At 39.2% G+C, this 21,891-nt stretch overlaps 1 protein-coding gene across 8 annotated transcripts in view; it reads right to left on the bottom strand.

Moving 5' to 3' along the window:
* Positions 1 to 21,891, bottom strand: part of DGCR8 (DGCR8 microprocessor complex subunit) — a 44,258-nt gene that overhangs the window by 5,934 nt on the left and 16,433 nt on the right. For 5 of the 8 annotated variants that reach the window (XM_038373158.2, XM_043498293.1, XM_038373161.2 and 2 more), the window contains 9 exons: positions 19,785 to 20,067; positions 14,797 to 14,994; positions 10,796 to 10,897; positions 7,903 to 8,001; positions 5,672 to 5,754; positions 2,628 to 2,728; positions 1,964 to 2,070; positions 1,607 to 1,734; positions 994 to 1,107 (listed from right to left, as the gene is read on the bottom strand). In XM_038373158.2, coding sequence (XP_038229086.1) covers positions 994 to 1,107; positions 1,607 to 1,734; positions 1,964 to 2,070; positions 2,628 to 2,728; positions 5,672 to 5,754; positions 7,903 to 8,001; positions 10,796 to 10,897; positions 14,797 to 14,994; positions 19,785 to 20,067 — 1,215 coding nt within the window. The remainder of the gene's footprint in view (positions 1 to 993; positions 1,108 to 1,606; positions 1,735 to 1,963; positions 2,071 to 2,627; positions 2,729 to 5,671; positions 5,755 to 7,902; positions 8,002 to 10,795; positions 10,898 to 14,796; positions 14,995 to 19,784; positions 20,068 to 21,891) is intronic. The other 3 variants (XM_043498294.1, XM_043498296.1, XM_043498295.1) reach the window with 1 other exon arrangement.

Here is a 21,891-nt window from a genome sequence, read left to right as displayed (position 1 = left end):
CCTGAAGGACGGCCCATCACTCTCACAGATCTTGGGAGACAGACCAGTCCTTGCTTACAGACAGCCCCCCAACCTGAAGCAAATACTCACCAGCAACCACACACCAGAACCACTAACCCAGGAACCTATCCTTGCAACAAAGCCCATTGCCAACTCTGTCCACATATTTATTCAGGGGACACCATCATAGGGCCTAATCACATCAGCCACACTATCAGAGGCTCGTTCACCTGCGCATCTACCAATGTGATATATGCCATCATGTGCCAGCAATGCCCCTCTGCCATGTACATTGGTCAAACTGGACAGTCTCAACATAAAAGAATGAATGGACACAAATCAGACGTCAAGAATTATAACATTCAAAAACCAGTCGGAGAACACTTCAATCTCTCTGGTCACTCGATTACAGACCTAAGAGTGGCAATTTTTAACAAAAAAAAACTTCAAAAAACAGACTCCAAGGAGAGACTGCTGAATTGGAATTAATTTGCAAACTGGATACAATTAATTTAGGCTTGAATAGAGAGTGGGAGTGGATGGGTCATTACACAAAGTAAAACTATTTCCCCATGTTTATTCCCCCCCGTTCCTCAGATGTTCTTGTCAACTGCTGGAAATGGCCCACCTTGATTATCACTACAAAAGGTCTTCCCCCCCTCCCCCCCCGGTAATAGCTCATCTTAAGTGATCACTCTCCTTACAGTGTGTATGGTAACACCCATTGTTTCATGTTCTCTGTGTATATAAATCTCCCCACTGTATTTTCCACTGAATGCATCTGATGAAGTGAGCTGTAGCTCATGAAAGCTTATGCTCAAATAAATTTGTTAGTCTCTAAGGTGCCACAAGTACTCCTTTTCTTTTAGCCTTCACTAAGGTACTGTAGAAAACAGATTCAGAACACTAAAAATAAACAAACTTTGTTCTGTGTTCTGGCCCTGCAACACAATTTTAACATATATTTTTAAGAAGTCTGCAGTATGCACTCACTCTTTCTTGTGCCAACTTTTTCATTTCTTCCTGTAACTTGTTCAGGATGTGTAGATTTGGCTTGTTCTTTTTGGCATACTGCTGAAGTTCTATCACACTTTTATCAGAAGTTTCCTGCACAATAGGACCATAAGTAGTAGCAGAAAAAATGTTACCAAAAAAAAAAAAAAAAAAAAAAAAAAAAAAAAAATCAGTCTCTCGTGTGTATTTTTTAGATAGTCATACTTCACAGAATTTAAGCAGGGTAGGTTCCCCCCCATCCCTCTTTAAGTGAAAAGGAACGTGCAACAAGTCAACTGTGCATTAGTTGCTAAAAATTGGTTTTACTATTTTAGCCTATAGCAAACACATGAGCTTGAGAAAACGCTGCATCTCTAAAAGAGTGCTGACCTTATGTCGTGACAATAGAAAGAATCAATTAGTTCAGAAAGCAGAATATTCTTTAGGGTTACTTATCAATATAGATAAGTAACACGCAATGAATAAGAGTAGAAAGCTATGCCAAGAAAAGGAAGAGAATAAGGAGTTAACATTTTTAACTGTTCAGTATCACAAGAGAAAAAAGCAACTTTTTACAGGGTAGATTACAAAGCAACCACAAAATCACGTTTACCTGTTTGACCATCTTGCTATTCTCTCTACCATACATACGCAATAAAGAGCCCCAGTTTTTCACATGTGGGTGCAGTAGCTGTAGGATTTTCTGAGAAGCTAGTTGTTTCCCAACTCTCTTGTTCTTACCTGGACAAATGATAACCAACACACAAACATCACACTAGAAGATTAAAAAAGTGTGTACATAAAAACTACATTAAGGGAATCAATTAATATATTCCTAATTCTCTTCAAGATCTATTCACTGAAGGGTAGAATAAGCATGTACCAACAAAATATTCACGCAAGAGAAGTGATGAGAAGAAGAAGAATTTGTAAGCAAGCATAGGAAGTAAAATCCAAGAACAGTACTTACACCAGCCTCGCACTGTGTGCTTGCCACAAGTCATGACATATTCACTCTTCTGATTTTTACCAGGAATCACTTCAAACTTGATAGATGTGTCACCCATTCCATGGTTTCTTAAGCACAAAAACTTAATATTGTAAGGGTCAACCAAGTAAGTTGCATAGAAAGACAAACTGAACTGACCAGTGTGAGGTCAACATAATTGAATCTGGACTTAAAGTACAGTAAATTTTAATTAAAAATTAAGCAAGCTAACACGGAGTCTCATTTTCTGTGCCAGTAATGTGACTGTACTGCTTTGCAAAAAATCAACATTACCGCCTCTCAAGTGACAGACAAAAATACATACAAAATTCTAAGGACCAGATCCTACCCTTATGAAGGGGGAGCAGCAATACCAGACATGAAGCAATGCTGCAGTATGTACACTGGTGAAAACCATAGCTAAACAGCAGTTCATGTCTCCTTAGGGTCATAGCAGACGGAGTAAGTGGGTGGCCATACTGATATTCACAAGTGCTGGAAAGGTATACTGTCCTGCTACTGCCACAATAGGAGTAGATGAGGAAGAAAGGAACAGAGGGACTCCTGTACCCTTCCTACTTTAGTACCTCTAACAGCAGAATTTGCCCCCAATAACTTTTTTAGCATGGTTATGATGTGATCCTACCTTTTAAGGCACTCATGGAGAATCTGATATGGAGACAACAGTCCAGCTTTACTGGTCAGTTCATATACCCGTGAGTCCTCAATACTGATATGGTTAAAATACTACAAAAGAATTGAGACACATTCTTCAGCTACTGGTCAAGCAAGCACAATATTAAAAGTGTCCTACTTCTCAATTTCTTTTATATTTATGTTTGTAAACAAAGTTTTATATTTTTCATCACAGAGCATTTTAAACTACACATTAGATCTCCATCATCAGAATTACTGTGTTAGCCCTATTTTAGCAAGCAACGCTACAGACCATTTCCTTCACACTCCAATATACAATGAGAAAAATTTACTTGTTCCTCTACTGTATATATCAGAAAGAGCTTCTGACCTTATTTTTTTAAGCTCCCCCATTTCCACAAAAGATGCAATTCTTAGTTCTTATTGGCATTTCATACATAATGAAAACATCGTTGCCCAATACAACGAAACTCTCAACTGTGATTTAATGCTTTTAATATTACATTTAAAAAAATATCTTTGGGCTGTCTCCTATAGTAAAATAAAAGCTTCCCCAATTCCCATACTTATTACTTCAATCTGCAGAGTGGTCTTGTCTCAGTTTCTCTTTCTAGATAGCCTGTCCTGTTTAGGTTTTTCAGAGCAAACACAAAGGGCTCCGCGATGACTGTTCTTTAATTTCTACTCATGATTTACTGTGAATTTATTGAAAGAATCAATTAGGCAGATATTAGAAATTTAAAATATTTTCTCTACTGTAATCAAACAGCACTGTTGTCATTCCTCCAAATCACTTTTCTAGTACTTTCCATGATTTCAGGTTTGTAGCCCAAAGTTTCAGCTTGAGGTTGGAGATTTACTAGCTTCTTACAGTGAAGAGCTACTATCCCCTTTCTATTACATGAACAAGTCCAGAGAGTTCAGGCTCAGAAAACTCCAGCAAAGGGTTGCTTCTAGTGTGAATCCCAGTCTTTTTATTTTAAAATCAGTATCAGTCTCCGATTATTTCAAGATTGGACACACATTCTTTAGGGATCATTTAAGAACAATGAGCTCAATCCCACCAGGAATGATATAGGAGGGCAGACTAGAACAGTGACTCTCAAACATGTAGGCCACCAGCACTCTCTGGTGGTCCATGGAGAGCTGGCTCTCCTTGTTTTCAGCTCTCTCTACAGATACTTGAGATGCTCTTTGCAATGCAGTGCTTGGAGGCTTGCAGAAACTGCTAAAAACAAGAAAGAGTGCAAATAGGAGCCAGTCTCAGGGACTGGAACCACTAGCATATAAGGAATATGCCAGGGACACAAGGCAGGCCAACAATGTCTAGTGAAGCAATGGAGAATCAAGTGGCTGGGCAGTATATGCAAGTGACAGGAGACCCAGAAAACAGGGAAAAAGGAAGGGGAAGAAAAACAAATATGAGGGAAATGAATTTAAGAGCAAAATTAAACACTGATTAACCTTTGATCAAATTAAAAGATCTATTAGAATATTTAATGTAATCAATTTGTTGCAAGCAATTGCTGTAGTTGCCACAATGATGTTATGCAATCATGGCTAAAATGGAGTCACACAACAATCTCTATCAAGCAGTGGTCTACACTGAAAGAGTTTAGAAACTCCTGGACTAGTTAACCCACAAGAAGTTGCTTCCAATGCATGTACTGGTTAGAATAGCCAAAGTCTAAATAGTGATCTACCTCTAAGCTACTATTAAAAAGTTTTATGTACATTTTTATTTGTGCTGTTGCTTGCACTTCCATGGGCTAGGCTTGAACCCCATGGATAGGGCTAATTGAGAGAGAGTTAAGGGACAAAATAGGCTTGACAACTGAAGTCTGGTCTCTCTCTGAAGTTTCTACACATTTTATTTGTCCAATGTACTTTTCAGCAACTCTAGGCATGTGAAAAAAGTCAAGCATTAATAACTATCATTTTCACAAATCATCAAGAGGACAAGGAAAAAAGACCGCATCCCTACTAAGACCCTCCCACCCAAAATTTGTTTACCATGGTAGTATTACACTATCTATATGCAACTCCGGATTTTTCCCCCCCTAATTCCAAGCACCATGTATTTGATAATATAAGAAAAATCACAAGTATTGATGGTTTCTTCCTGAAAACATGACGGACTCTCCTTAAGTAATTAGGACAGCACTTTGTAATATTGAAGGAGGAAAAAAAAAACCCCACAAAACATACAACCAAAGAAAATACTATCTTGTATTCAGGGCTGGAAAAATCCAATTTCCCATGACAAATCCCAATCAGAGCCAAGTCATCAGTTTCCACAGAATTTAAGTTTTTATTGACAGCCTTCCAAATGAGAAACAAATTTAAGTGGATTCAGTGTTGTCTTATGAAGTCAGCAAACTAATGGCTTCAATTTGCCATTTTGCTATTGCTTCGCTTAAATTAACCACCAAGATCAAATTTCATATCTGCTCTTCAGAAGGTCTGCTTCGTGATGCTGGTCAGGAAATTTATGAGCAACACCAGAGGCAGCATTAAGTTATTCACAGGTAAGAAAAGCCCCACAAAATGGAAACTATGGAGGGGATTGAGTAACAGTGACCTGATTCGTCTTGTATCAACCAGGAGACTCTGGTCAGAGGAATAAAGCTGCCAACTTTGTCATTTTTAGCAGCTGAAGCAGATTTGGGGTGAACTAGAAAATACATGAAGAACTGATATGAAAGAAGACCAGAGGTCTCCTTTCCCCCACCAAACAAGCTCCAAAGACAATACTGTGGTAGAAATCCCAGCAGCCAAGGCTTGGAGGGATCTGCATTTCCCACAAGGACTGATGCTGGATCTTGCTAGAGAGAACCCTTCACCCTCTTTATCACTTTTTGGCTACTAGGTAATTACTATAAATTTCAAGCCTTTAAACTAAAATCTTCCACCTGAATGGGAAACTGATAACTACCACTATTCTTGGTCAGCATCCACATACCCTCTGCCTTTTGGCATCTAATGCTTTTTAAAATAAGTTATTTTATATCAGAAGGTCAAGTTAATTTATACCTCAAGTTCTTCACTGTCTTTGGGCTTTTCCTCAGAGGTCTGTTTAACAAAGTCAGGAATGAGGATTTCCAGTGTAGCTCGGGCTGTGAGAAATGATTTAATGTCTTGGTTACATTTACTATATACAAAGATTCCACAAAGGCACGTTTGTGACAAGGAAACATCTTTCTAAACAGAGGTCCTCAAAGTGTGGGGCACAGCCCCCTAGAAGACGCAGGGGACCATGGAAGGGGGTGTGGCAGGGCCCAGGCCACCCCCATGGGGGTGGGAAGGAAGCGCCACCCATCCCTTCCCCACCCCCAGCTCGGCTCCAGTCCTGCCTCCAGTCACGTACCTGGCTCCTGCCCCCGCCCCCTGGCTGTGGCTCCGCCCCTGACCCTAGCCTTAGTCCCACTCCCAGCCCTGGCCCCTTTACCCTGTCCACATCCCCGCCCCCGAGCCATGGCCCTAGCCCCAAGGGAGCTGCGGACAGGGGTAAAGGGGGGGGGGGGTCCACAACCCTCAAAAGTTTGGGGACCACTGTTCTAGAATGAAAGATTCTCAGAGCTGTAGTTCACAGATAAGTAAACTGCTTTCTACTTTATAATGAGGCTTGGAGGAACTGGATTTCAATATAGATAATATGCATGTTTATTTTTAAGCATTTTTTTCCATTTTTATCAATTTAAAATGTCCACAGTTGTCAGTAACTATGGGGAGCTCTGTCAGTAAATAATTGTCTGTAGACATACAGATTCAAAAAGTTAAAGCTTTATAACTGTTAAACACAAATTGTCAACATCACATCAAAATATACAGAGTAAATATCCTTAAATAAAACTCTAAGAAGTTCGCAAGCAGCATTTTTTTTTTAACTGTCTAAATGTAAATTTTTATCATCAATGGAAATGTTCTTAGTTGGTTTGTGCATGTACGGTGAAATTGACATTTACCAATAAAAATCTAATCCTTCCAAGCCTCTATGTAGTATACAATTTATTAATTTATAAGCACAGAGTTTCTGAACATTGACTTATTTAAGAAAGTGTATTTAAGCTTACTGACTGAGTCAACATTGAAAGACTCATCACTATTAAGCTGCACACTCACCCATAAACAATTGCTTCTGGCAAAAGTCTGAGTCACAAGACAGTTTAAGTCAAACTTTCAAGTGTGCTCAAGTTCCATTTTCAAAAGTGGCATAGAAGACCAAGTTCCACTGACAGTCAACACGACTAAGGCCAGGTCTACACTTAAAAGTTTTTGCCAGTGTAGCTATGATGGTTAGAAGTGTGATGCTTTTTACAGTAGCCATGCCAGAAAAAAAACCGAAGTACAGGTGCAGTTATACCAGCAAAAAGTGCTTTTGCAAGTATAGCTTATTTCATTTGCCAAACCAGTCTAAGCTATATCAGCAAAAGTATATTTTGCTCGTATAACTGCATCTGCATTAGGAGGATTTTGTTGGTATAGCTCTAAAGTTGGCAAGGCTTCAAAGTGTAGCCAAGGCCTTAGATTCCCAAATCACTTAGGCACTCTTTAAAATATGATACCCTGTCTTTATGCTGAGCCCTTAAGCCAGAGCTTGAAAGCAGCAGGCCTCCAAAACATTCAAATCTAGGGATGAGTACAAAGTTCTAAGTATCCATGCCCCAAACCATCCAGAGATTTATTACAGAACAGAGTCAACATCTTAAACAACTGAAAGCAAATAAGGAGCAAATGGTAGTCTTTGGAAACTGGAACAATACATTTCATGTGGCTTACACTACCAAGCAAGATTGCTTTTATTACCGAACAAAAAGATCAAAATCAGAGAATTTCACAGAAGGATAAGAATTGGGTAATTTTATTTTACCTTTCACATTTATGTGATCACCCTTTGTACTCCCTTTATGATCTTAAATCTCATGAAATCTTATGGCTTTTCTAGAAATACAGAATTACTTCATATCTGCTGATTAAAGATCCAAGATTAGTATTTATGTTAGTGTCTGAAGTCTTTCCAAGGTTTCTAAATCCCACAGATAAGTCGCTTGAGACAGGATTCATTGTAAATTTAATAGTGTTCCCCAGATCAATTGTTAACCATTTTCCACCAAAAATATACACAAATACATCTCTCAGTTGAATATTGAAAAAAGCTTAATTTAATCCTACTCATTGCTGTTAACCAATCATCTCCAAAGCAGAGGTATAAATAGGCAAGCATAGCAATTAAATGCCTGGTACTTAGGAAGTATGTATGTTACCAGCTTTATTCTTGGCGAGTTTTTTGCTGCTTGCAGTTCCTGCCCCATAAGTCACTCCATCAATAATCACTGAGGCTCCAAAAGGCTCACTTGGGTTCTCTTAAAATGTGGGAGAGAGAAGCTTTTCAAAATTCCAATCTTTTAAATATAAACACAAAATTAAAAAAATAAAATCAAGAATATGATAATGCCCCATACTTGGAGATTTGTTTTCTCCTTCATTTGAACCTCAAGAGATCTGAAAAACTAACTTCTTCCTCGCAGGGGTTCTCAAACTGTGGGTCGTGACCCCATTTTAATGGGGTTGCCAAGGCTGGCTTATACTTGCTGGAGCTCAGTGCTGAAGCCCAAGCACCATTGCCAGGGGCCGAAGCCGAAACCCTTGGGCTTCAGGGCTCAGGGTACAGGCCCTCTGGCTGGGGCTGAAGCCGTTGGGCTTTGGCTTTGCCCCCCTCTCCCTCAACAGGGCAGTGAAGCACGGGCTTTGGTCCCCCCACCTGAGGTGGTGGAGCTTGGGCGGGCCCAGGCTTCAATCCCCCCCTCCTGGGGTCACATAGTAATTTTTGTTGTCAGAAGGGGGGTCACAGTACAGTGAAGTCTGAGAATCCCTGCTCTAGAGAATAGCAATCACTGCTCACCCATTTATATACAAAACATATGCATCTTTTCTCAGAAGGGACATATCAACCATGAAATTATCACTCTCTCATATACTTGTTCAGAATTAAAGTACTGTGATTGTATTACATTGTGAGCACATCTTTTTGGAATTTCTGTCAACATTAAGGTTTTAATTCCATATGATGTTTTGGAGTCACTTACACAGCGTTCTAACATAAAAATTAAGCATTTTATAGTGAAGCATAGTATCAAAGTGCTTTTTGAAGAACTAGAGCTGAAATATAAATCCAATAGGATTAACACAACGGGTGAGAGAAGAAAAGGGTCTTATTTCAACAAACATGATCTAGCAGCTGAATGGCTTTTTTATATGCCCACCATACAGCTGGAAGGGCACAAGTTCTTTCTCCAATATACATGTGATGAAATGGATAAAAGCAGAGGCAAGTAAGTTATGTATGCCTTTGGGTAAGGCTGACTGGAGTGTGTGGCTGGATGAAGCAAGGAAAACCTGGAAGATATCTGCAGATGAGGTAGATGGTTTTGGTATAATAAATTGTGATCTGCTAATTATGTCATTTTTAGGTTGCCTTTGTTAGATAATGTAATTTGACTCATTCAACCCCAATCCTTATCTCGAAGGTTAGATCCCAAGGACAGTTGCTCCCCTGGATCTTTGTCCAACTGGGAGCCTCTCATATGGCAAATAAACCAAGCAGGAAGTTTAAAGACTCAGCCAGGAGCTATTAGGATATGGTCCATCACCTTAGGATAATTTGATTCTTTTTTCATGTATTTATTTAGATTTAAAATTATAAAATAAGATGCCCACGCAAAAAATGCTCCTAGCACTCCAATAACTTCACTAATTAAACAATGTAATGAAATCCCAGCAGCTTTGAAATAATAATTCCAATAGGAACTCAGCCAGCCAGCCACCTACAGAATTCATTCCACCCCTTCATCATTTTGGGAAGCATATAGTTAATCTTTACACTCTTTCTATTATTAACTGGATGGAAACTTTATAATCTATACCTAGCCAACTTTATTTTTTCCTCTCCATATTAAAAAAAACCCTAAATTATAATTCCAGCCACTGCCTGAGGAGTTAATGGCCACTAAATATAGATCCACTTACCACATGACAGTGGTCATTTTCAGTATCCATTCACATATTTTCAGAGGTCAATTTGTATGTATAGAATTCTAAATGTTACCAGATTTATGGAGGAACCCCATGCCATAATGACAAGATTGATATGGATCAACTTCAACATGAAATACAAGCTCTGTAATGAAGATATTTGAACTTTGACTTGCCAAAGTCAATCCAATTTTTATGAGCAATAAAATTCAAATCAATGTTAAAAAGTTACTATGGCTATCCCAGCATAAGTGTGTGTTGTGTGTAACATAATATAGGATATATTAAGTGAAACTTTACAATTCTAAAGATTGGTCGACACAGGAATTAAAAACCCCACAGCTGGCCTGGGTCAGTTGATTCAGGCTCACAGGGCTCAAGCTGCAGGCTAAAAAATTGCTGTGTAGATGTTCGGGCTTGGGCTGGAGCCCAAATGTCTACACAACAATTTTTCAGCCTGCAGCCTGAGCTCCACGAACCTGAGTCACTGGATCCAGGCCAGCCACAGTAGTTCTGCAGGTCTTTTATCCCTGTAGAGATACACCTTAAGAAGCATTTCCTAATTAAAAGGTCTACGTTAACTTTACTATAAGGCCATTTTGGAAATAATGTGTGTTTATTTTTAAAAGAATTCTTTTAACACTAGTCAATTCAATAATAGTGCACAACATGCTATTCAACTGGCTGCAAATCAGATCTTCTGGATACTAAGTGACATGAGTAAAATAATCAAACACTACCCTTATGACTAATAGTGTCATACAATAAAAGTTAGGATTACCACATTTCAATAGTGCTTCCTTTTAGATGAAAGTCAAATTAATACATTACCTAAATTAGTTTTCATTTTAGAGTATTTTTTCCAGCTCAGAGGAACATAGCAACACTGTTTTTGTAGTACGTACACACACACACACACACACACACACAGGTAAGGGAGAAGTAAAAGGAGGCAGAAGATTATGCTACTTTTGTTGTACAAACTAGAATTTGGCCCACAGTATACTCTCAAGATGCTTCGTAGGAAAGTCTCCATTTCTTGCTGTTTTTCAGAATACCCCAGCATTAAAATAAGTATCACTGAACAAAAGTATTGTGCTGAAGTTAGAATTCATGCAGACTTACCACATTCAAAGAAATTGTAAACAGGGCGGACCTTTAGAACTCGTTGCATATATTCATGCAGTATGCAAACTTCAGACTTCCCATTGGGATTAATAACAAACTCTGAGAAAATAAAGATATTTCATTTAAGTAATTCCAGGCTTTTGAGAAACTGTCTACAAAAAACAAAAATCCAAAACTGCAAGCTACTGAGATTAAAAATGCCCTGCTTATCAATCATTTATTCAAATGCATGAAACTAAATATTATGATAAATGCAGTTTACTCAAACATGGATTACTAAAACCTCAGAGTCTAAAGGATTTCTTAAAACAATTACTAAGAAAATAAATCTTAGACCAAGTTCTGAGAAGATTGAAAAATACACTAATTATTGTAACATGCCTATTAAATACTCACTTCTCTGCAGCCACTGAGGTTTCCTGACATCCCGTCATAGAACCACAGAAATGCAGGGTTGGAAGGGACCTTGAGTAGTCACCAAGTCCAGCCCCCTGAGCTGTGGCAGGACCAAGTAAAGCTAGACTATCCTTGAAAGATGTTTGCCCAATTTGTTTTTAAAAAACTTTCAATGATAGGGACTCCACAATGTCCTCTAGAAACCTATTCCATAGTTTAACTGGCCTTATAGTTAAAAAGTTTTCCCCTAATATCGAACCTAAATCTCCCTTGCTGCAGATAAAGCCCATTACTTCTTGTCCGACCTTCAGTAAACTTGGAGAACAATTGATCACCGTCCTCTTTATAAACAGCTCTTAATATATTGGAAGACCTACGTCGCCCCTCAGGCTTCTCTTCTCAAGACTAAACACGCAGTTTTTTCAACCTTTCCTCATAGGTCAGGTTCACTAAACCTTTTATCATTTTATCTTCTAGACTTTTTCCAATTTTTCCACATCATTCCTCAATTGTGGTGCCCATAACTGGACACAATACTTCAGCTGAGGCCTCACAGTGCAGAGTGGGACAATTACCTCCGGTGTCTAACATACAACTCTCCTGTTAATACATCCCAGAATCAGATTAGCCTTTTTGCAGCTCCCTCACACTGACTACTCATTCAATTTGTGGTTCCCCCAGATCTTTTTCAGCAATACCACCACCTAGATGTTATATTCCCCATTTTGTAGTTGTGCATTTGATTTCTCCTTCCTATCAGACTAACGCCTCAAACGACCACAGAAAAGTTATTGTCTCATAGCAAGATAAAATGGGTTATGTATGAATCAGTTCCTCTCCTTGGTGGGCGTAGGCTTCAAATCCAACTCATGAAAGTGAAGAGAGCTTGTCCCATCTCAGAGAAACGTGCCAGCAAGATCTGCCAAGTCCAACTGGAAGGCTGCACTTATTCCCATGGGAAGAAGCAGTATATTTCTCCACAGTGGAGAGAACTGTTTGCAGGACCCAAAAGACAAAATATACTATCCCTGAACTATCCTAGAAAGGGAGATCACATTTGATTCTAGCCAAATAAAGGACTTTTGTTTGTTAATCATCTCCTGAAACAAAGAAACTGCTTAAATTTATACCCACTGAAGCAAACTGCTTTAGTGTCACCACCATGAAGGGACTGTTTAACCATGCTGGAGCTAGAGAAACTGTATTTTACTAGAAAACAATGAAGTATTACATTAAATAAAAAGGCAGAAGGAATTAAGACAACCATTTACAGAAAGTCTGACCAATAAAGAAATCCTGTTAACCTGACACAAGCATGGTGCCCTGGTATTTTTGGGGGATGTGAAGCCTGCCCAAATTAAGATGTCAAGATGCCTGATGATGCAGCCCCACACTGGCCCAAGATTCTGAGACCAATCAAATCAGAATTTAGAAGGACTGGATCCAACTCTTAAAGGGATATGCAAGTTGATTTTTTTAAAACTAACTTCAGAAAGTTCAAGTTTCTCATAACACACACACAGGCTTGTTTAATTTCTTTTTCTTTCTTTCAAATGTTTTCTCTGCTCCCCTGCTGTTTGTAATTTTTTTCAGCAAGGTTGAAAGTAGGTGGACCCAAAAGCAGTATGTACACACACTCAGGCCAGTCCTCCCCATCTGCTCTACATGCATAGGTCTGCCTTATGCCTATTCTGTTTCATCTTTGCTGTTGCAATTACTAGTAAACACTCCTTTCCAGGTTCTTAGAAGACCACACACAAGCTCTACCCGGTGCAGTACGTGTATGATCTCCCCACATTAATGCAGGAGATGTTAGGATATAAGCGGCTAGTCAAAGTGCTATCAAATACACAAAGCAAAACAGGTTTTCTCTTGATGGGAGAAAGGAATGACAACTGGAACACTGACACAGGTGGTGAGGGATCTTTGTCTGAAGCAGCAACAGCTAAGACAGACCATTTGGCCTGCTTCAGTGATGAGGCCCTTGTCGGATCAGAGGTTGCCATCACTTTCTGAGAGTGCTGCTGCTCATATCCAGGAGCTGGCACCCCTCCAAAGAGACAGAGGAGTCCTACCCTGTTGAGTGTGCTGAAGTAAAGGTTTCATAAGACACTAAAATAGAGGGATTGTGAGGCAAAAGCCATACACAGCTCAAACTGCAGCCATAGGTGGTAAGAAGGAACTCTTACCGCTATCGGAACCGTTAAGCAAAATTCTCTGGTTCTGGCATGCTGGTCATGCACAAACCTGAAGGGAATACATGGCTGCATCTACCTCAAAGAAGAGAACTGCGTGCCATATTAAGGCAACAGTTTACAGCATCTCTTCCACTAACATTTTATGTATATGTTTAGCCCATCCTTATGTCTCTTGAACTATTTCTGGCAAGCACAGAGTACAAATTAGTTTTTTTAAAATGAGTTATTTTTAAGTCGGTTTCAGAAATGCATCATATGCTATTTCTCTCCTGATAAAAACAGATACTTAAAATGTGGCATCATCTGGCTATAACAAAAATATTCTACAAATTCAGCTCTCCCACAGTACTTATGACCTGAAATAAGGTTAGAAGTCAATCAAACTCCTCCCTTGTAGAATTCTGTTTTACTTAATTTGCAAGTGCAGGAGTTGCAGGCAACAGAAAAGAACCTGGAAAAGCTAGTCCTTTTATAAGGAGATCCCCAGTTATTGCCCTGATAACGTAAGAAAAGGCTTCACCACCTAAGTCCAAAGCAACCAGTATAAATGAAATTAGAGCATATCCTACAATCTTTCCTAAGTCAAGCAGGGAGTCTTCCATGCAGGACAGCAGGCTCATTAGCCTTTAGTGTGTTGTAAGATTTCCAGCTTCTGCAGCCAAAGTACTCAATGCGTTTTTGGATGCTGTCAGAAAAGTATGTACCATCTATTATTAAGTTCAATAAGGCTAAAAGAACCATTCTTTAGAACTTACTGCTCAGTATGACGCAAATTTAAATTGCAAAATAAGTATCATTACATCATATAGCATAAGAGCATTATAAACCTAGAGCAGTAGAAAAGGAATGACTGAGCAAAAAAGATAAAGGTCTTAAGGACGAATTACAAACACCCTGCTACCTGTAACTGGAGACTTTTAAACAAAAACTTTTTAAATAATTCTTGGTCATTAACTGATTCAGAACAGAGGCTGTGAAGATGACATTTCATTAATGTTTCACAATGTAAGCAAAAATGTGCACCTTCTACACAATGTTTTCTATAGTAAATATGACAGCTGTGTTAGTCTGTATCCGCAAAAAGAAAAGGAGGACTTGTGGCACCTTAGAGACTAACAAATTTATTTGAGCATAAGCTGTAGCTCACGAAAGCTTATGCTCAAATACATTTGTTAGTCTCTAAGGTGCCACAAGTCCTCCTTTTCTTTTTAAAGTAAATGTGTTTTGACAATACTTTTTCAATGACCATAGTAGGTACAAAAACAGAACCAAGACTATAAACTTCCAGTACTTCCTAAAGTCATGGGACCATATAAAAATCAACACTTTCTATACTTTAAGTCAAATTTAATACTGGAAAATGACAAATTTCAAAAATTCTAACTCCAACTAGATGAAACTTACCTTTCTTTGTAGGTGCATCTTGCACAGACAAGGTAATGAGTTTCTGATTGGCTGGCAGAATAGGCCGCTCAGACTCCGCCTGCTTCCGCTTCATTTCACGGTTGAACTGTCGTCTCTCAGCCCAGGTTCTGAATTTTTTTACGGTAACTTGTTCAAAATCAAAACGCTTTTCAAGGTAGTGTCTAAAATCCTCAAGGTCTATGAAAAATAATCAAATCCAGTTATTCCTATACTTCATCATGCAAGAGACCTGCCTGTGGACTGTCAAGAGCAAGATTAATGAAAAATTGCATGTGATTAATTTGTATAGTCACTCATTCCTGTCTTCTTATATGTGCAACTATTGTACCTTTGCCAAAAAAAAAAAAAAAAAAAGACTAATTCTCCAGTGTCCAACACTTAGTGCACTTAGTTGTTGGTTCCCAAGGCTTTACAAAACTTTCTCAAAACAATTTCTATACTTGTTCCCATCAAATTTATTCAAGTCTATTTTTAATGTAAAAACAATTTTCAGCTTAGTCTTTTTTTAAAAAGAAGTTTTACAAATCATCATCCTTGATTAGGCACAACAACTGGTCAAGCAGGTCTTAAACAAAGAAATGTGTATTTACCTCAATTTACATATAAGTAGTAAGCAAGGTCCTTGAGAGAGAGAGAAGGCAAACCTGCACTTTAGTAAACAGCAGCATGAAACCTCTTTCATAACAAGACCCCATATCTCCATCTCCACAGCTGGTAGGAACTTTATCTAGGGATAACCCTCAGGAAAATCCATTTCAAAGGGTGACAACTATAAAAGGAAAGGGCAAGCACACCACTGTTCTCTCTCCCTATCTGTCTCTCTCTTTTTCACCTAAGACTACAAAAGAAACAGCATATGGACTTTGGAAGCAGATACTGATTTGAAAATTTGGTCAGCAGTGTTACTGAGAATCTGTGGTAAGAATTTTACCTTGAACCAATCTAGTTTATGTTTAGAAAGTGTTTTATCTTTCTTTCTCTTGTAACCATTTCTGACTTTAATGCCTTATACCTGTACTCATTTAAAATCTTTGTAGATAAATAAACTTGTTTTATTCTTTAATCAAAACTAATCACATGTTGTGAACTGTACAGGAATCTCCATTTATGGTGGCAAGCTGTTATATATTGATCCCCTTAGAGAGGAAATGAACCTAATATATCTGGACTGTCCAGTAGAGTATGCGAGTATGTTGGGTTCACCCTGCAATTAGTAACCAAGGCTGCCAAAGTGTGGCTGATGTTTTTGGACAGGCTGCTGGGGTCAGAGTTGCTGGACTAGGATTGCATCTATACACAGCCACTCGGGCTGTAAACCTGCATGCCGTTTGTGAGGAGCCCAGGTTGAGAACTACAGCAGCAAAGAATTGAGAGACACCCCAAGTTTCAGGGCTGGGGTGACAGCCCCTCACTGGTCTGGATTGCACCCCAGAATGGCATATGTACCTCAGTTTTTAGGAGGCTGTCAAAAGGAGGCTGTTAGGGAGAACCAATAGAAAACAAAACAATGACAAAGGTAAGTTTCCTCCAGAGAGAATACCAATGCTTCTTAAGAGAAGGGGGAGGGACAAAGGGGAGGAGACTATTAATGGGAAATGCTTACCATTCTGGCTCCTGCCAGATTAACAGGATTGAGTTTTCCCCAGGCCACAGCCTAGGGACACTAAAATTGTTAAAAACCCCTTGCTACAGAAGGAAGGGAGCACCTGCTGGAAGAGAGACTGAAAGAAATGCAGAGAATGCAGCAATTCACTCTTTCTCCCAGCCCAGAAGTAATACCATACCTAGCTTTTATAGCATTTTTCATCAGTATTTCTTAAAGTACTTTACAAAGGAAGTCAGTATCATTATCCTTATTTTTAGAGAGGCACAAAGAGGTGAAGTGACCTGCCCAAGATTACCAGTGGCAGAGCCAGGAACATGCCCTGAGAGCCCCAGTCCAGTGTTTTAACCACTGGGCTGAGTGGAACCTACCAAAAAAATTCAAGGAAAGGAAAAAGTTTTAGGCAAGACCCTGGCGTATAGGCTTTTTGTTCTTTCATTTCTCTTCTTGTTCTGTTTCTCTGAATGAATAAACAGTACGTTGATAGAACTCGAGTCATTTTAATTTGATGGTGGTCACAGGTCCCTGAAGAGAGACTTTCTTGCAGGTGCCAAATACAGTTGGACCAGTCACGTTTACACAGTTGGGAAATAGGGAGACTAATGCAGAGATCCAGTCCAAGAGTGGCTGACCCACAGTATTCCACCCCTGAGAGGTGCAGGAAGCCAAGCATGCAACCTGAGGGGGGGATGTTGAAAGGGTCTGCAAAAGGCTCTAAAATGCAGTTCACCATGTAACTGTAAAAGCAAGCTTTATTTTATTCTCTGCTGATGCCCTGGACATTTTTAAGATACAATCACCACCTTCATCCACCATCTCTACACTATTGCAGCATAGAGGTTCTCTCTACAGTTCAGTTTTCTTCGTTTGTCGGCTCGGCAGCCGCTTCATTTAGCGCAAAATGCATCAGCACTACGTACTTCTTACCAGGAAGCATCGATAAAATTGCAGCTCACTGAAAGACCATCGGAACAGTTCACAACACTGAAAATACTAAACAGGTATTTCTTAAAGATACTTTGGGCAAAAAGTTGAGCTTAAGTTCATGTATTCTTAGTTAGTTAGTACACTATTCCATATTAGAAATAATCTGCATTTTTCCCATAGTTCTGTACTAAACTTAAGTTTTCAAACAAGTCTAAAAAGGAACCAATTTTAAACTTGTTGCTTAAGAAATTTACAGAGCATATCTTAGGCTATGTCTACACTAGCACTTTTGCTGGTAAAACTTTTGTTGGTCATGGGCGTGGGAAAAACAAAAACAAAAACGAAACAATCCCCCTGACCGACAAGTTTCCCTAACAAAAGGGCTGGTGTGGACAGCGCTATGTTGGCAGGAAACACTCCCCCACTAACACAGCTATCGTCGCTCATTGGTGGTGGTTTAATTATGCCAGTGGAAGATCTCTCCCACAGGCATAGAGTGGCTACATGGGAGACCTTACAGCGGTGCAGTTGCAGCAGTACAGCTGTGCCACTGTAAGATCTCTAGTGTAGACATAGCCTTAGGCTTTGTCTACACTACCTTGCTTTTAGCAATATGGCTGTGCTGCCACAGCCTTACCGCTAAAAGACACACAGTGTATCTACTGTCTATCAGCAGGAGAAAGCTGTCCTACCGACCAAAGACTTCCACTCCCTCCCCCGAGTGGCAGCTGTGGTGCTGTTCACACTGGCGATTTTGCCAATGAAGTTTTGCCGACGAAGTTGCAGTGTAGACAAAGCCTTAGTCCAATCACTACATCATCTTGACGAATTAAACTACTACAATGAGGCTCTATTTTAACCATTATTCACACTCCTGTCACCTAGAGCAGTGCTACTCAAGTGGTGGTCCACAGACCGGTGCCGGGCCGCAAGCCATCAGTCTGCGCACACTTTGGAAGAAAAAAATTCCCCCACATCAGATAGCTTGAGAAGCACTGACCTAGAGGACACTTCTAGTGCGCTATACACATGACTATACCATGAGACAATCTGGCAGCTGAGGCCAGTGCAGATTGTGGCCAACTCCTTATTAAGCACGACAACACAGAGAGAACACTTTACTCTGGTACTCCATAATCTCCACTGGCTGCCTTTTAGCTTCTGGATAGAGTTAAGGTGTTCACTTCAATCTATAAACATGAAACAATTTAAGACCTGGTTACTTGAGGCACAGCCCCTCCTCCTGTCTGGGATACTGTTGCAGATGCAATTAGTGGAAGCAACAGAGTTCCCGTTCCCTCAAGATGTATTAAAAAAAGGATGCAGTAGGAAAGCTCCTAGCAGGGTGTTTTCTAATGATGAATTCCAAATATGCTCTCCTGCTTGCTCCATCAGAACATGAATCGTTAGCTTTCCAGTAACACCGAACAACCCATATGTTACTTCCTGGATTTTAGAGGAGGGGCAGACTGCTGGAATATGTACAGAGGATAGTAAAGGCTTATTGTGGATATTGCTTTTGTTTGGAATCATCATCTATGATTCCACAATTCTATGATGGCTTATATGGTCAATCTATTTAATCTTTACACACAAGAAGTCATAGTCTAAAGTCAAGGGTAAGCTTCAAATTTAAATGACAACGCAGACCACTGGTAGCCTATGAACCACAGCAGTATCTCTGAGAAACAGCAATATACATTAATTAAACCAACCAAGGTAAATCACTGACAAAGCTCATAATGAAGCTTGATCAGAAGTTGGCAGGGAAGGGATTCAGACCTGTCTTCATAGTTTTTGTACCAACGTAGTCTATTTCAGTTATGGGTGTAATTTTCTGTTTTGTTAAAAAAAAAATTGTTAAAGCAATATAACCACTAGTGGGCATGCAATTATATTGGTCTAGCTTACTCCCCTGAATATACATGAATAAGCTATACTAGTTTAACTGCATGCTGTGCCTCAAGAAAACAGGTTGCAAACCAGTATAGTTAAATCAGTACAGAAAATTTGTGTGTGTAGACAATTCCTCAGATGGGTATGGGAATAATACTTTACAAAAGGATGACCCAAATGGTGGCAGTATTTATTTATTCTATAATTTAAGTCTCCTCTAAATAGTCCTTAAATGCATAAAATACAAGTTTAAAGTACTGTATTCTGATAATTCTCAAATTTCTATTGCTAAAAGATCCTTTCATGTTGACCCTCAGCAATCCTCAAAAATACTCCACAGTTACATACCTCCATTCACTGAGGACCAAATTGCTTTACTGAAGTGGGTATGTATCCTGCCCCTTTTGCAGATGAGGAACTGAAGCAGAGAGAAATGTGATGACTTGCCCAAAGTCAAGCAGTGAATCAGGAATAAAATCTAGGAATCTTTACTGCCAATCCCCTCCTCTAACAAGTAGTAAGCATGGCTTTCAGCACTTACCTACAGATTCATCTTTACACACTTCAACTTTGGCCTTAACTTGTCCTAAGGCTCCTGGTGCTGCATCACCCCCTGAAGGCTCTCTCTCATCTAAAGGCCCAGAATCAGCAGCAGTCGAATCTGGCTCCTCTGTTTGGCAGTCCAGGTCTGAAGACTTGTCTATGTGCTTTATAGGTGATACTTCCCCATTTGGGGTTATGTCATTGTTTTGTTCCCTTTCCTCATTGTCCTTCATTTTCTTGTAATGCAGACAGGGAATGCTACTCAAGGGAGGATCATGTTTCTAGAAGTACAATTATACAAGAATATACAAGTTTAGGGACAAATCTAGTCAGTTTCAAGATGCATTAGCAGTAGTGGTTATACTAGAAATCTACACTAACCGTCTCTCAATCTTCCCAACATTTTTAAAGTCACATTTTCTTATTTTTAAGTGCTCCTCTGCCCCCTGCTGCCCTATGGAGAATACAAGCAAGTAAAAAAAGAGTAACTATGGTAAAGAAGAAACAATGAAACTGACTACAAAGTGCTGTCAAATGAACAAACAGTTGCAGACAGTATTGTTGAAATCATATTAGTCCCAGAATATTAGTACTTCAACCACCTTGTCTATCTGAAATTCAGAGTTGATAATGCACATTAGACAATATAATCCCAACTATACATATAAAATGATGGGTCTAAATTAGCTATTGCCACTCATGAAAGATCTTGGAATCATTGTGGATAGTTCTCTGAAAACATCCTCTCAATGTACTGTGGCAGTCAAAAAAAACTAAACGTTGGGAATCTTTAGGAAAGGGATAGATAAGACTGAAAATACCATATTGCCTCAATATAAATTCATGGTACGCCCACACCTTGAATACTGCATGCAGATGTGGTTGCCCCATCTCAAAAAAAAAAAATATATTGGAAGTGGAAAAGGGCAACAAAAATGATTTAGAAGTAAGGAACAGCTTCCATATGAGGAGAGATTAATAAAATGGATTCTAGCTTAGTAAAGCTGATTAAGGAGGGATATGATAATCACAACGGGTATGGAGAAAGTAAATAAGGAAGTGTTATTTACTTCTCATTACACAAGAACTAGGGGTCACAAAATAAAATCATTAGGCAGCAGGTTTAAAAACAAACAAAAGGAAGTATTTCTTTACACAACGCACAGTCAACCTGTGGAACTCTCTGTCAAAGGATGTTGTGAAGGTCAAGATTATATCAGGGTTCAAAAAAGAACTGGATAAATTCACGGAGGATAGGTCCATCAATGGCTATTAGCCAGGATGGACAGAGATGCAACACCATGCTCTGAAGTGTCCCTAGCCTCTGTTGCCAGAAGCTGAGAATGGGTGAAGGGGGATGAATCACTTGATTACCTATTCTGTTCATTTCCCTCTGAAGCACCTGGCATTGGCCACTGTCAAAAAACAGGATACTGGACTAGATGGACCACTGGTCTGACCCCGTATGGCCGTTCTTATTGGATCAATTTCTGTTAGATCAAGACTTGTGTCTCTCACCAACAGAAGTTGGTCCAATAAAATACAGTACTTCACTCCAACTAAAACAGATAATACAAGAAAGTTTCTATCTAATAACTTTCAGTACAGTTACATAATTCCATTTAGGCTCCCATACTTCACCCCGCCCCCAGGGCACCCTAGCTATTATAAGTAATAATAGATAAAACGATGCTTCCCCTCCCCCTCCTTCTCCAAAACAAGATTCCTTCTGATGAAAGGTCTGATTTTAAAAAAGGAAAAAGATAGTTTAGGATGAAAAGTCAAGGTTTTGTTAAAACTGCAAATATATTTATATTTACAAAACTTAACAGGAATGCTTTCAGATAATTCAGTGACTGTTTCAATTTAAATTAGTGGTGTTAAGAGAAATTCAGGTTCTGTACACTCCCATTGTAATTTGTGGGAGTTCTGCTGTATATGGGTAGCACATGTCTAGTTCTGGGAACGAGATTCCCAAGCCATAATTTGACCCTCTAAACAGAATGAATACCCACAATTTAGATACACCTCTGCAGTATTAAAAAAACAATTTTGCAGTGTTGTGTAGAACAAGGGAACCAGAAAGTAAGATTGACTAGTCCATT

This window comes from Dermochelys coriacea, chromosome 15 (genome assembly GCF_009764565.3).
Source record: "Dermochelys coriacea isolate rDerCor1 chromosome 15, rDerCor1.pri.v4, whole genome shotgun sequence".
NCBI classification, from domain to species: domain Eukaryota; kingdom Metazoa; phylum Chordata; order Testudines; family Dermochelyidae; genus Dermochelys; species Dermochelys coriacea.
Note: the sequence above shows the minus strand (reverse complement) of the source record. Positions and strands in the feature narration are given on the sequence as shown.